The sequence below is a fragment of the Trachurus japonicus genome, chromosome 11 (assembly GCF_045865225.1).
Source record: "Trachurus japonicus isolate A0001 chromosome 11, Traja_1.0".
Lineage (NCBI taxonomy): Eukaryota > Metazoa > Chordata > Actinopteri > Carangiformes > Carangidae > Trachurus > Trachurus japonicus.
In genome coordinates, this window is record NC_140917.1 from 30230098 (window position 1) to 30243455 (window position 13358).

Genomic DNA, 13358 nt, shown 5'->3' on the forward strand with positions numbered 1-13358 from the left:
AGTGCAGTACAAGGTTCAAGGTTCAAGGTTCAACTATTACCATTCTAAAATAAGCTTTCATGTGAAGAAAGTGAAAATTCTACCCAGGACCCAGCAGCAGAGTAAAATGACAGTAAAAAACAAATGAATAAAAATACAGCTTGAGGTCCACAGTAGCATTAGCAGCAGCAGTGGGGGGCAGAGGGTTCAGTTAGGCAGTGAGTTTGTCAGTCTCATAGCCTCTGGAAAGAAACTCTGTGGTACCGTTTTGTACCACATTGTGTTCCAATTGCCTCTAAATAAGTGAAATAGAGTTATTATCCAGCAGTACACTATAACAGAACCGTTATGTTGCTGATGTGTCCATTAGGCAAGAATAAAGTTAAAGTGATGCATGAACCTATAACAGTAGTTACATTTTGAATTATAAAACAAATCTATTTGTAATATGGTGCAATTACTGGTTAAAAAAAGTTACATACAAAGGTTATAAATCCAATGCACTGCCAGGTCCCTGCACTGTATCTGTTTAAATGCAGATTTCAAATAGGAAGTCTGCATCTAACATTGTGTTAGCTTCCTGTCATAGTTTATTTTATTTCTTTTAGCTGGAACCATACACAACAGTTCGCCCACAGGTAAAACTCACAGAAAGGACACCACATTAAAATGAAGTTGGAAATTTGTTTCCGTCTGCATTGCTTTTACAATTAACAGGAGTTGTTGAGTTATGTTTGCTTCTGCATGGATGGCATTTAGCCAAATACTATTACATGTTGAAGAAATCCCTGCAGGCTTGTTAAAGTGAGCATGGAGGGCAAACTAAGGCAGCTCCTTAATGAGGACAACTATAAAAGTACCCTGCAGGCTGCCAATGAACACACAAACCTGGCATCCACTTTAATTACTGATAAGTTGTGAGCTAGCTAAAGGCAGCGGATTTCCCTCCCCCAGAGGCTCTAATCTGTTTACAGCTGACTTCTGATCCCAACTGTTGAGTTGGAGGATTCGATGGCAGGTGCCACTGTGGAGTCCCAAAACAGACGCTATCAGTCTCGAGTCCCAGTCTCCACATCTCCCAGGGATTGAAATACAAGTTTGCCTCTGTGTGTCCAACTCTATGACGCGCTCCATTATTAGAAAATCTGCTCAATCTCACATGGTGCCAGATCAGAAGAATCTCCGAGAAGTAATTACAGTCAGGCACGGAGCTTTTGTCTTCTGGGTCGCTTTCACTGTTGACGCATTGTGACGCTCTCCTCATAGGCCTACTGTTGACGCACACTCTGTTTATGAAATATGGAGCCTGTGTGACTTGTCAAAACAAAAACCAAATACATGACCAAACGCACAAACCCACAAGAACATGCAAAGATATAGAAAAGCTACAGGACTGTAGATATGGAATGGATTAATATATTTACTTGCCTGCCTCTTGCCAAAATCACATCTGTGCAGTGAATAGCACAGCGCTGTGTGGATGCATGGCAATGGAGACAGAATTGAAGTTGCAGTACAAACGGCAATGAACCTCACTGTGCTCGATTATTGTTTATTTATTGTGGTGATGAAGTGGATGCTTCCATTGAGGATGAAGGAGAACAACTACAACAGAACTCATCAATGCCTCAAAAAGAATTAAATGGGCTTATGTAAAACAATGCACTGAAGACATTGGTGATGCTGGTTTTCATTGTATTGAAAATGCATTATTGAAGCATTTGAGTGAAAACCTATGAGGCAGAAAATAGTGAATAGCAAAGGGACTGTGTCTTATTATTGTTTATTTACATTTTCCATCACATCAGAAATAGCTCCACTCCTATAATTCTCTTACTGTCATGTGTTTAAATGCCAATGTGCAAGTGTTTATTCTAGTCAGATACCACAGACTGACAAATGTTTTCAACAGTCACAAATGTTTGGACCTGGCGATGTTCAGTCAGATCTAACCAAAGCTGCTTGTTTGTAATACACAACCCGAACTCTAAGTGACAGGCTCCATTGTGAACTGTTTTACTCATTTAGAAATATAGATTTTACATTGCATGCATCTCAGCAGCAGTCAGTCTTCCTACTTATTCCTGATACAATGGCCGTTTCATCCAAGTATATCTGGATGTGGCAAGAGTTGTACATTAAGTTGGCTGTTACAAAGTAAACAGGCCTCCGTGCTGCTCATCCCTCACTGTTGGACACAGTAATCCAGCCTGACGCACCGTGGTCACCTTGACTCGTAATCCACAATACAGGATGTAAAGCAGGGATTCACCCCCTCCCTTTCAGTTTGTCTTTAAAGCAGAACTTTGCAAGTCGGCCGGAAATAGCTCGCTCCTTCGTTGGTTTCTCTTTTTTTTCCCTCTCCGGAGCTCCCCCACAGTTCTGGGAGGCACATGTCACTGTCGTAAAACCTCGCGGCCGCCACCTCCTCCACCCCCCCTACACGTGCTTGTGTTTACTGCTGTTTGCTAAGCCCTGCTAACACCGAGCTAACGCTAACACCGAGCTAACGCTATGCTAACACGGAGCTAACGCTAATACAGCCACACACAGGCACAAAGACACAGACATACACACACAGGAATAAAGGTTCCAAAACGCGAAGGTGTGTGTGTGTGTGTGTGTGTGTCATGATGTATTACATTATCTTATAAAAGACCCATGGTGTGTGTATCTGTGTTAGCATTAGCTCCCCGTTAGCCACAAGCTGAACTTCATCAGTAAACATTTCATGTTTCCATGGTTTCCTCCGACTTTCCGAACTCAAACCAATCACGATTCGTGACATGCATGACGTCATATGCGTTCTTATCTCGTACTGCCGTAAGGCAGTTTCTCGCGATACTTCTATCCATTGACGAGATTTGTAACACCGAGACGGACGACTGATCTTGCAAGTGCGGTTTTCAGCCAGTGGGGGGGGTGAGCGCATTGGCCTAGACCCCATTCACTTCATAACAGGTCACTCAACCATCACAGTGACTCTGAGCCACAATAATTACAGCCCAAATCCTGCATAGTTCTGCTTTAACTTCCGGCGAGCTCTGGAGAGGAGGCTGGTCGGCCATGCGGCCCAGCACAGGGCGTTCATGTATGGGTGAGAGGAGCAGGGAGACTGGGTACAAGCTGGTGTCGGTACGTCACCGGTACCGGAAATGGCAACAATTTCACTACTCTGTGTCATGGTCTGTGTCCCTGTGTCTTGTCTTAGTGTCTGGTTGAGTTATTTCCTGTTTTCCTGTCTTGTCTTCCTGTTAAGTTTCCCGCCTGTTTGATTACCTCATGTGTCTCACCTGTGTCTGATTGCATTGCACCACCTGTGTCTCGTTTCCTCGTGTATATAACCTCTGTGTTTCCCTTTGTCTCTTGTCATTTGTCATTGTCGCTGTTGTGTTCCATGTGATGTTCCCTGTTCTTAGTGAGTTCTTGGTTTGCTCTGTTATGTTGTACTTATTTTCTTTTGTACTTTGATCGTAAACCGGTCCAAGTGTTGTTTTTCCGCGGACATAGGTGAAGATTCTGGTCGCGCAAGCAGCAGGAGGAGGGAGAGAGGGAGTGAGACGGCAGCTTGATTGGGCATAGACAGAACTAGACATGAAGGCATCTGATTGGTTTTTCCTTTTCGGAGTGAAAAGCATGGATTGGTCAGAGTTTTGTCAGTCCTGCAGCTTCCACAGAGGTCTGATTATTGCTGTTCCTTTTTCTGAATCCATAATGTGTTGACTACTCTCAGGATAGAAGGACCATATAACAAAACGTGTTTCTGAACAGGATTACCAAGCATAGCTTTAAGTTCACGGGGTTAGTTCATTGGGAGTATTCATTTAAAAATCAATGTTTTTTATTTATGAAGTAACTACTATGTTTTACTAGGTACCTCAACTACCTCTGTCATCTCATGGGCTGATTCTTAACTCCACTATCTTGGAATCCAGCTGGTAATGGTGGCTTTTTTAGCTAAAAAAAAAGTATTATTGCTGACTGGCTGGGTTTGGCTTGCAGACTGCCAGTAGTTGCTGTAGGGGGGTCTAATGCATGGCCTAATCCTAAGCAATGGCTTCAGAAGGTGGAGAGACAGCCGTTCCAGGTTCTTCATGGTGTGATGTGATGGCCATCGGCCTGTCAGCTGGTTGCTTCACTGTAGTTGCCAAGACAAATCATAATGGTTCCCAAAGGACTCGAACCCTCCAGTTGAAGATCCTCCACAAAGGCTCAACCAGCTGGGTTGCACAGTCCTTTAACAGCCATTTGGTAGCATTTGGGTCTGTTCTTTAAGACTAGTCTTTTTAACTCCACCCTTACCTCCCCCACTGTAAAGGAGAGGAGACTTGACCCCAGTGTGGAGGGACATGCAGTTGCAGTGTCACATTATAATAAAAAAGATGCAATTGGAGAGGTTGCATCTGAAAGCAATATAGGAGAGAGAAGCGGTAGAGCAACTGGAAAGTTAAACCAATGATGCGAGAATGTTTAAGAAGTTTTTTTTAAGGTGGCCCTGAAGTAGAAGACACAATGACAAATCACAAACACAGCAACACATAAGAAAAGAGTCGACAATGACAAATGAAACCTGCAAGCAGCGATGAACGGCCCCTCATACTTCTATTCCCTGCTGGGGGGCTTGCAGAATGCCAGTTAACGCAACCATGTATCACAGTGACTTCTAGTATCCTTGTTCTTACGGACAAGATTTACTGTATTTTTATGTATAGTGTCAACTGTTACTTCTTGTTTTCACTGGGTACACAGGTGTGTCAGTGTCAGTATGAAAATTGGGGGAAATTCTGCAATTTATAAAGGAAATAAAGTCCTTTTAAGCTATTTTTTTTATTATTATTTTGGGGCTACACTGTCATCTGAAATGGCACAATTCCCACCATGTAACATCAGCAGACAGAGCAGGATCGTGTCACCAAGTTTTAGGCACAGGTTCCAATATATATAACAGAGTTAAAGGCACTTCCTGTTGGGAATGTGACACTCCACCACGGCCTAGCCCTCACCCTCACCCTGAAACTAATAGTAACAGTGTTAACTCCAAAGTGTGTAGAGGGTCAGAATAACCTGCTTGGGAATAGGGTAAATGTAATAGAGTAAAACACAATTGTTCATTTTGACATTAGCTGGTGCTTTCAGAACAACCAAATATGGACATACGGGTATGTTCAGGAATGGGGTCTGAGAGTTTTGGCTTGTTTGGACATTGATGGTGGAGTTATAGTGCATTAAGTGTTCATGGGGTCGATATTTGCCGTGCCGTCCCTGGTGTCATTATGTCTGTGTGATCTAATCTATTCCTGGTGTTGAAGCCCTATTTATTTCTCCTTCTTCCACAGTATAAACTTTAACATTCCTGACTAATAAGGACAAAGCTCACAATAAGAACTGCAATGTACCAACATTCAGTTGATAAAATTTAATTCATATGTACATTTCCAACCCCCAACCCTTTATCCCCCCTCCTTACATTAAAGAAAATTTCAGTGAATACTTTTAATATATTTAGTGAGTTTTACAGCTTATGTACAAGATTGCCATTTTCATGAAATTCACATCTAGGGCACGAGCAGAACGAACGAGCATAAATGGAGTGAACAAGAGGACATAGCGGGAAGGGGAACACAGGTCATGGGGGCATGTATAGAAGCAGCGCATTTGGGATAAACTATGTACAATACAAACCATTCATACAAATTAGGCTCTAAGATATAGAATACAATACATTACATTTGATATATTAAGTGACAATGAGCAAGCCCCATCTCCCTGAACAAACCACTGATCAATAAGTCAGGTAATCAGACATTCAGTCCACCAAGAATGAAGCAATTACCCAACAAACTCAACATGTCTGCACTAGCAGAGGAGTGAAAGTGTTACAGTATCTGAGTGCGTTACTACATTTTCTCTCCTGAATGAGACTTGCCTGAGGGAGATGTCTGTTCAGTCCAAGTTCACCCCTTGATAGATAAAAACCACCTCACATTTCTAAAAGCATCAGACTCACATTTAAATCTCCACTGTCTTCTTCAGATGCCTTGCAAGTTTTGGGAAAAAACATCTGAGCTAGCTACGTTTTTTTTTTTTTTTTTTTTTTTAATCTTTTCAAATGAGGAGTTAATAGTGTTTTCTAGTTATGCAGGATGAACTGCAGCACGTAAACAGCACAGCAGGGGCAAACAGTCAATATGTTGTTGTCCAGAGAAATTCGTTCTATATGGAGGAAGAAAAGAAAGTTATGGACATCTAGTTTGATAAGGAGAGTAAACAAAGATTACGTGAACAAGAATGGGCTGTTTAATATATTTGTCAATTTATCTCTACTTGGTTTTAACAGGGATAAAACATAATTCAGTGACAAATATCTAACTGATAACAATTATAGTAGAGTTTTTCAGGGTTAAGAATACTTTGTTGACATACCTTCCATTAAAAACAGTTAAATTCCATGAAAATTCATAATGTTATACTCGGGGAAAAAACATTTTGGATGGCTGACCAGCTGGTGTGGACGTGTTTAGGGACATAATTGCAAACATACACATTCTCTGGAATGGGTAGATGCCCCAGTCTGTGTATTGCTTGTCCATGGTGAAAATGAATGTGTGGGACTGTCACCCAGAGGGGAAGTAGGGTGTTTCACTGTGGTAGTTGTAGTCCGGGCACACTTTCTGCACCAGTTTGTAGTCGGTGCTGTAGAATGAGATGAAGATACAGATGACTTTGAAAGGCTTGGAACAGAGCCAGGAAACATGGCTCTGAGTCTGCTCCTGGTAGCAGGTCTTGGATGGGTCGAAGTTGCAGAGGGTGTTCTTGGCACCTTTCTCCACCTTCTCATATTCAATACGGCAGTTGAAGGACTTTGAGTCCTTCGCATCGATGACAGACTGCTGTGACGCCACATCGAACTCCACTATCTTGGTGGGTGGGACCAAGCTAACGGACACGTTGCCCTGACCCGTGGAGTTGTGGCGGAAGTATACACTGAAGGTGCCGTTCCCGTGATCCACAATCTTACCAGTGATCAGCAAGTTGAGTTTGACCGTCTTGATGTTGGAGTGGAAGTCCCCCCAGCCGAACATCTTCTTGAATTTTCCTGTCTTAACCATCGGCCGCCGTTTAGCCCGCGGCCGTGAGTCCTGCAGGTCTGTGGAGTTCCTCAGCCAATCCCACAGGTCCTGCTCCGAGTAGGGCTCTGGAGTGTCATAGTGAAGGTCCAAGGCTGTGCTGTTTTCTTTACCATGCAGAGTCTGTGACAGCAGCCTACTGATTGACATATCCTTACTGCTTTCTGTCCATATATGCTTTAGCGTAGATTTGGGGCTTCCCGACTTGACATGGGCACCTGTAACCTGGGGAAGAGAGAAAAAAACATCATCAGCTGAGAAATAAAAAATAATATGTTTCACATGGTTGGCTACAAGTCCCCTTAGGTCTGCTGCCAGCTTTCTTCAACCTTTTAGGCATGACCTGATCATTTGCAAAAGTTTTTTATTAGTGAAATTTGTGTAACTTAGACATTCAATTGATTAATGAATTCTAATAACATCTTTTGGTTAGAGCCGAGTTGATTATGAAACATGCAAGCATAACCATTCACAATCAGTAGAGAATGAAGATATCAAAAATCTGTGCTCACTGAATGGATATTTGCTCTATTTAAATGTATACTTCAGTAGATAAGATGAGGTGCATCAGTGCAACATAAAAAAAAACAGAGGAATGGGTACTATGTCATCTACTTATGTAGGATAAATACATATCAGGGTGGTCAGTTCTATATGTTCAATGTGAAGGTGTTGTGGGTTTTTTTTAACCACGTAATATTGTGTTATATTTACTTACACAAGAAAATGATTCTATAGTGGGTGAAGTGAAGTATCACAAGACATTACTCACTTTTAACATCTAAAGCACTGACTTTCACGCCATGACCAATAAATGCCATGGGAGTCTGAGTTGAATAAGTTTACATTTCAAATCCTGATAGGAGTTGAAACCCAGGAGTTACAGTGCAACAAGCTGATCTACAAAGAGATTACAGCAATCCAAATAAAATAAATTGGTACCATGCCATCATGGCCACCGTGCTGGCTCACACAGATAAAAGCAGTGGCTGTTCAGCAGGGAAAGACCAGACTATTAACTTAAAAGTGCCCCTTGGACTGATGATTGATGAAGCCTTGGGTTTTCACAGCGTAGTACCAATGAGTGCAATTAGATCAATGTAGGTCCTACTGGAACAATGTGGTGTTGATTGTCTGATTTCTACTGTAAGGTGTGACAACAGATTTGTCTTTCTCAGATTTTCGAATTTCTGCGGTTTCCCCCATCAATAAGTGGAAAATAAGGTTTCACTACCAATCACCTGTCCCTTTGAATTAAGTTCCCTCACATGTCTCTGCAGGACCATAGAGACATAGCCCACAGTCTCTTTTAGGTTTAAGAGAATATTTATAAGCTACTGTAAAGTATGTCACAGCAATCCCATTTACTACAATTAGATATATATATATATAGATATATAGTACATACTACAAATATTTCCTCCTTTGTCTCAGATTAGTATAGTTCAGTATATTTGGCCCTGTTCATGTTGGACCTGTATTAACATGTGTCTTCAGTGATCAGGTCACATGTGTTCAGCATTAAGAATGTTCACACCTGGATTTAGAGAGTCCCGAGGTTTGTTCGTTGCGGTTTGCAAACACAACATTCAAACTGGGCCCCTCTTCTCAGGGTTAGGGTCATGCAAGAACATGGATGGATGGAAGGTGATTTATAAAGAATCGGAATCTGTCTGATGTTACTTGAAAAAATGTAGACAACAATTAGCAATCATATTATAAAAGTAATCATCAAAAGATGCCAGACCAAAGTGAAGTGCAAAGATGAATAGACATCATTAAGCTTTGGTTTTCACAGGTACCAATGCATGAATTCATTTGTTATGTGCAACATTAGAAGGATATTCATCATCCAGACCTAACTGTACACTGTGTGGACTGTTGAATAACAGACCTCACCCCTGGAGAATATGTTATACGTTCGACATGAAGAAAATCAGAAGTGAAGAAACAAACTAGCTGATTGAAGTTAACAGCCCACTCATTGGAGCTGAAGAGGATCTCAGGGGATCTATCTGTGGCTTGGAGCTTAAAACTCAGAGAGCACTTGGCTGTCTGAGGCAGACACACTCAGCAATCATCTCCTATTGAAACAGGTAAGGTGCCCTTCCTATACAGAAGAATATCGTTGTGGTAGAGACAGGATTACATTGGAATGGATTTATGATAATGTAACTGCTTATGAAGAAGATCTGGAAAAGTCTCTTTTCTCATAATGTATTCAGTAGAATTTATTAAAAAATGAACATAAAATACAAGACAAAATGCCAGGGATGCAGATGGAATCTTCTTCTTTTCTCTCTTTTAATCCTCATAGAAATTCAGATTGTGCAGACAGCTGTAGAACGTGACATAAAAAATATGGTATATGCCAACAGTAAGAACTTCTTTATTTTCAACCGATGAAGGACTGCATCTTATTCCATACTGATATTAATCACTCATTCTAATCTGCAAAAGATGTAGAGGGGTAAAAAAGAATGGATAAGACGTTTATCTTAAAAATATTATATTATATTATATTATATCATGCAGGGACACGGAGTCAGAGTGGACCATGTCCAGAGGCTCCATTGCAGAATCATCTGTTGTGAGAACCTACTGGCGGACACCAGCAGTGAAGAAGCCATCCAGCTGAAGAAAGAGGCTTTTAAGATGTGGTGGGACCAGGGCATGGGATTTTGATCAGCCAGCACATTGTAGACTTGGAGAAGGCTTATGTACCCTGCAGGACTCTAAATCTGTGGGGCACATAGGCTGTCAGACTCAATGCAACAAGCCATTTGGTCCCTGTACTAAAGTGAGAGGTGTGTCTGTATTCTCAGCACAAAATCAAATATATTCCCAGTGAGGGTTGGATTCTGCCAAGGTTGTCTCATGTCCCAAATCCTGTTTGTGGTATTCATGGACAGGATCTCAAAGTGCAGCAGAGGAGGGGAGTGTGTCCCTTTGGGAGCCTCAGAATTGTGTCTGTGCTATTTGCAGATGATGTGGTGCTGTTGGTTTCCCTTGTCTGTATACAACATCTATTGCACGCCTGCCCGTCCTGGGTAAAGGACCTCTTCGCTGTTGCTCATTCTGAGGTTTCTACCCTTTTTTCCCCTTGAGAGTTTTCCCCCTAGCGGATGTGAAGGTCTAAGGGCAGAGGATGTTGTTATGATGCTGTGTAAAGCCCTTTGAGAGAAACTGTTTGTAAAAATGGGCTATACAAATACATTTTATTGCCTTGCCTATGGGCTCAACAGAATGAGACCTCCAGTTTTTCAGCCAAGTACCAGCACCATGGCTCCTTCCACCACCAGTTGGAAACAACAGAAGACCTAGCTTTTGTGAAAAGAATTCCCATAACTAACAGAGTCATGTAAACAACTTTTTTTCTTCTTCAGAAAACAGATCATTGAATAGCATGTAAACACATTATTAGTATTAACAGATTATTCCTAATAATTGTTTGAATAGTGTGAAAAATGCACGCTGATTCTGATTCTAAGTCAACACAGAAGTAGCAGTCGCGATTGTTTTTTGAGAGTTGACAGCACATAGATCGTAACAATAACCACAAGGATTTAGAATTTGAATAATTTGAAAATGATTTGTAATACAGAGCTTTTTATGTGTTTGGTTGCTGCTTCTTTTGCAGCAGTGAAGTTAATCACCTGTGAGGAGGAGCTTCTCTTTGCGTGTCTGTTTTTTTCAATTTAGTTTCATTTCTGATTATTGCAGGCCACTTTGACCCTTGTGGTGTTCTATAAGATCTGAAATGATGAAAAAAAAAAAAAGATGGATACACTGAGACTCCTGACTGGCTCTTTTCACTGTTCTTAGCTGTTCCTAGGTCTGGTCTTTCTGTCTCCTTTGCCAAATGACATCATTTCCATAAACACTTTATTCCCTCCTCATGAAGATTTCATAATTTAAAAACGGAGCCATCAAAGACCATCAGTCATCCCTAAACTCAAAGGACTCTGGAGGTCGAAGCATGTCGCCCTCATCTCCTCTCACCACTGTACCAAAGTTATCATCCAACCCATGCTGCTCCACTTTTCCATCTGATTCTTTTTCATTCATCCATTCATCACCTTTATTTATGCATTTAACATGCTCTCTGTTAAAAAACTGTGCCAGACTCATACTGCCCACACCCAACCTCTCAGAGCACAACTATAGGTCCACCGAGCACACTGCAGCTAGCTGCAGCTGTCTGGTTGAAGGCACAGGTCCCTAAGCTGCAGAAGGGCTGGCTTTGGTCAGAGCCTGGTTCCCTCAGCTTAGCAGGCCTAAAGAAGACGTCCCGCCAAAGGAAGCTTAAATCCTGTTTCGTTCTGTTGTCTGATGTTCTTTTCTGCCCGTTGTTATTGAGAATAGATAGAAAGCATTTCCGACAGTTGTCATGATTTAATGTTTTTTTTTTTTTTTTTGCAATACTGGTCATATGGTCCTGGCTTCACCCTGTAAAATGTCTTGAAATATGTATTTGGTGGTCTACACATACAAATACATAAAACATATTTATTTGTTTCATTTTAGTTGATTTGATAGCAGCAGATAAGCTCAAATATCATCCAGTACTTCCAGTGGGTTTGCTGGATCCTGCCAGCTGTAGTACACTCACCTAAGGGAACGGTACATCTGATAAACCTGGCCAGCTCTGTGACCAGCACGGCAGCCAGCGCAGGCCCTGTAGATACCTGACTAACAGCCAGAAAGCCAGTTGGTTGCCTCCAGGCATGGAGGACTGCTGAGCAAGTCAAGCAGGACTGTCCCTGTCTGTGCTGTTCAGTCCAGATATGACTTAATTGCTTGTAAATGCTGGTGTGATTCAGACTTCAGATCCTCAGTCTGTTGGTGATTCATGCATTAACCAGACATAAAAACCCATAAAAGCTGTGTGATGGTTTACAGTGCTGTGAGCTGAATTTTATTCATTGTGTGTGTCACAAGGGCACTTTTTACACACACACACACACACACACACACACGTATATGTATTGTATGTATGGGGACCCTGTTACAGATTGTAAAAAATCCATGTATTTACATGTTATAAATTTTGCAGCAGATGGAGTTTCTGTCTGAACTGGTTGGATGGGAGACAGAGAATTACACTCCTGCCACTCCATGTCTCACTTCTTCTGTGACAGTGATGTTTTACCTCATGCATAATGTCATATATCCATATCTGGAAGTAAAATATTCATCTGCCCATGTTTTTACTGATTGAATGTGTGACTGTTTCAGTGGAGTCAAAAGGAGAGAAGTCTTATAACATGAAAGCACAAATCATATCCATGATATATCAGTTGGGTTTGTGTTTGTCATAGATTTCATTTGGTTTAAATTCCTCCTCTTTGCTATAGCTCCTGCCTTTCCCTAATTTTTTTCTTTAGTTCTGTCTGAATATTCCTCATTTCAACAAGGCTCCCACTCTTAAATGCATTCTTATCTCAGCAACAGTATGCGCAGAGCTGCTTCTGTGCAGGTTTATGCATTTTACCCTTGTAGGTAGCCTGAATGCCTGGAGGTATGTAATGATGGTTTCTCCTTTCAGCTTCCTATTCCCACTCATAAATTAAGCAGAAAAATGAAATTGCTCTCGGGATTTGGCAATTCCGGATTTGACAGGGCCGGCAGGTACAGCTTTCCACAGGTTGTGAACTATACAGCTTCTTATCAAACACTTCTTGTCATTTTCTTCCCTAGCTGCAAACAAGCAGCATCCCTCCTTTTCCTTTGCCTTCTGTATTTGCAGTTATAAAGACAAGGGTATGAACATTTAATATTCCCTGGATGAAAACCCTGCACTTAAAGCCCCTTTACTCTAAACTCTATTTATTGGGATGATAGGCTCAGAGCAGCTGTAACACTGAGTAGAATGGAACCGTTTGCAGAATGACTCACAATAAATAATGACATCAAACAATGCTGAAGAAACACTGAGCACAACCACAGTTATTTCTGTTTATGAAATGTACAATTGGTGTTGATGAAAACTATGTATATCTACAGTATATATTTATAAGTTAAATGATGAGTCTCATCTTATTTTATATGTGTAATTGGATCACTTAATAAAAAAAAAACGTGTGTATGCATAGTCAAAGGAATGTATGAAATAATCTGTGCTTTTAAATACCAACTGACATGGTTTTTGTGTGTACCCATCATTTACGCATTTGGCAGTGGTGTTTGAATTACCCACAATGCAACTCCCCATAACAGCCATAATTCAATCAGAGATTGGACTGTAGCCAC

At 41.3% G+C, this 13358-nt stretch overlaps 1 protein-coding gene across 1 annotated transcript in view; it reads right to left on the bottom strand.

Moving 5' to 3' along the window:
- Nucleotides 1-6460: 6460 nt before the first annotated feature.
- Nucleotides 6461-13358, bottom strand: part of nxph1 (neurexophilin 1) — a 44952-nt gene continuing 38054 nt past the window's right edge. The window contains exon 2 of the mRNA XM_085792278.1: nt 6461-7331. Within this exon, the coding sequence (XP_085648404.1) occupies nt 6594-7331 (738 nt within the window). The 3' untranslated portion in view covers nt 6461-6593. The remainder of the gene's footprint in view (nt 7332-13358) is intronic.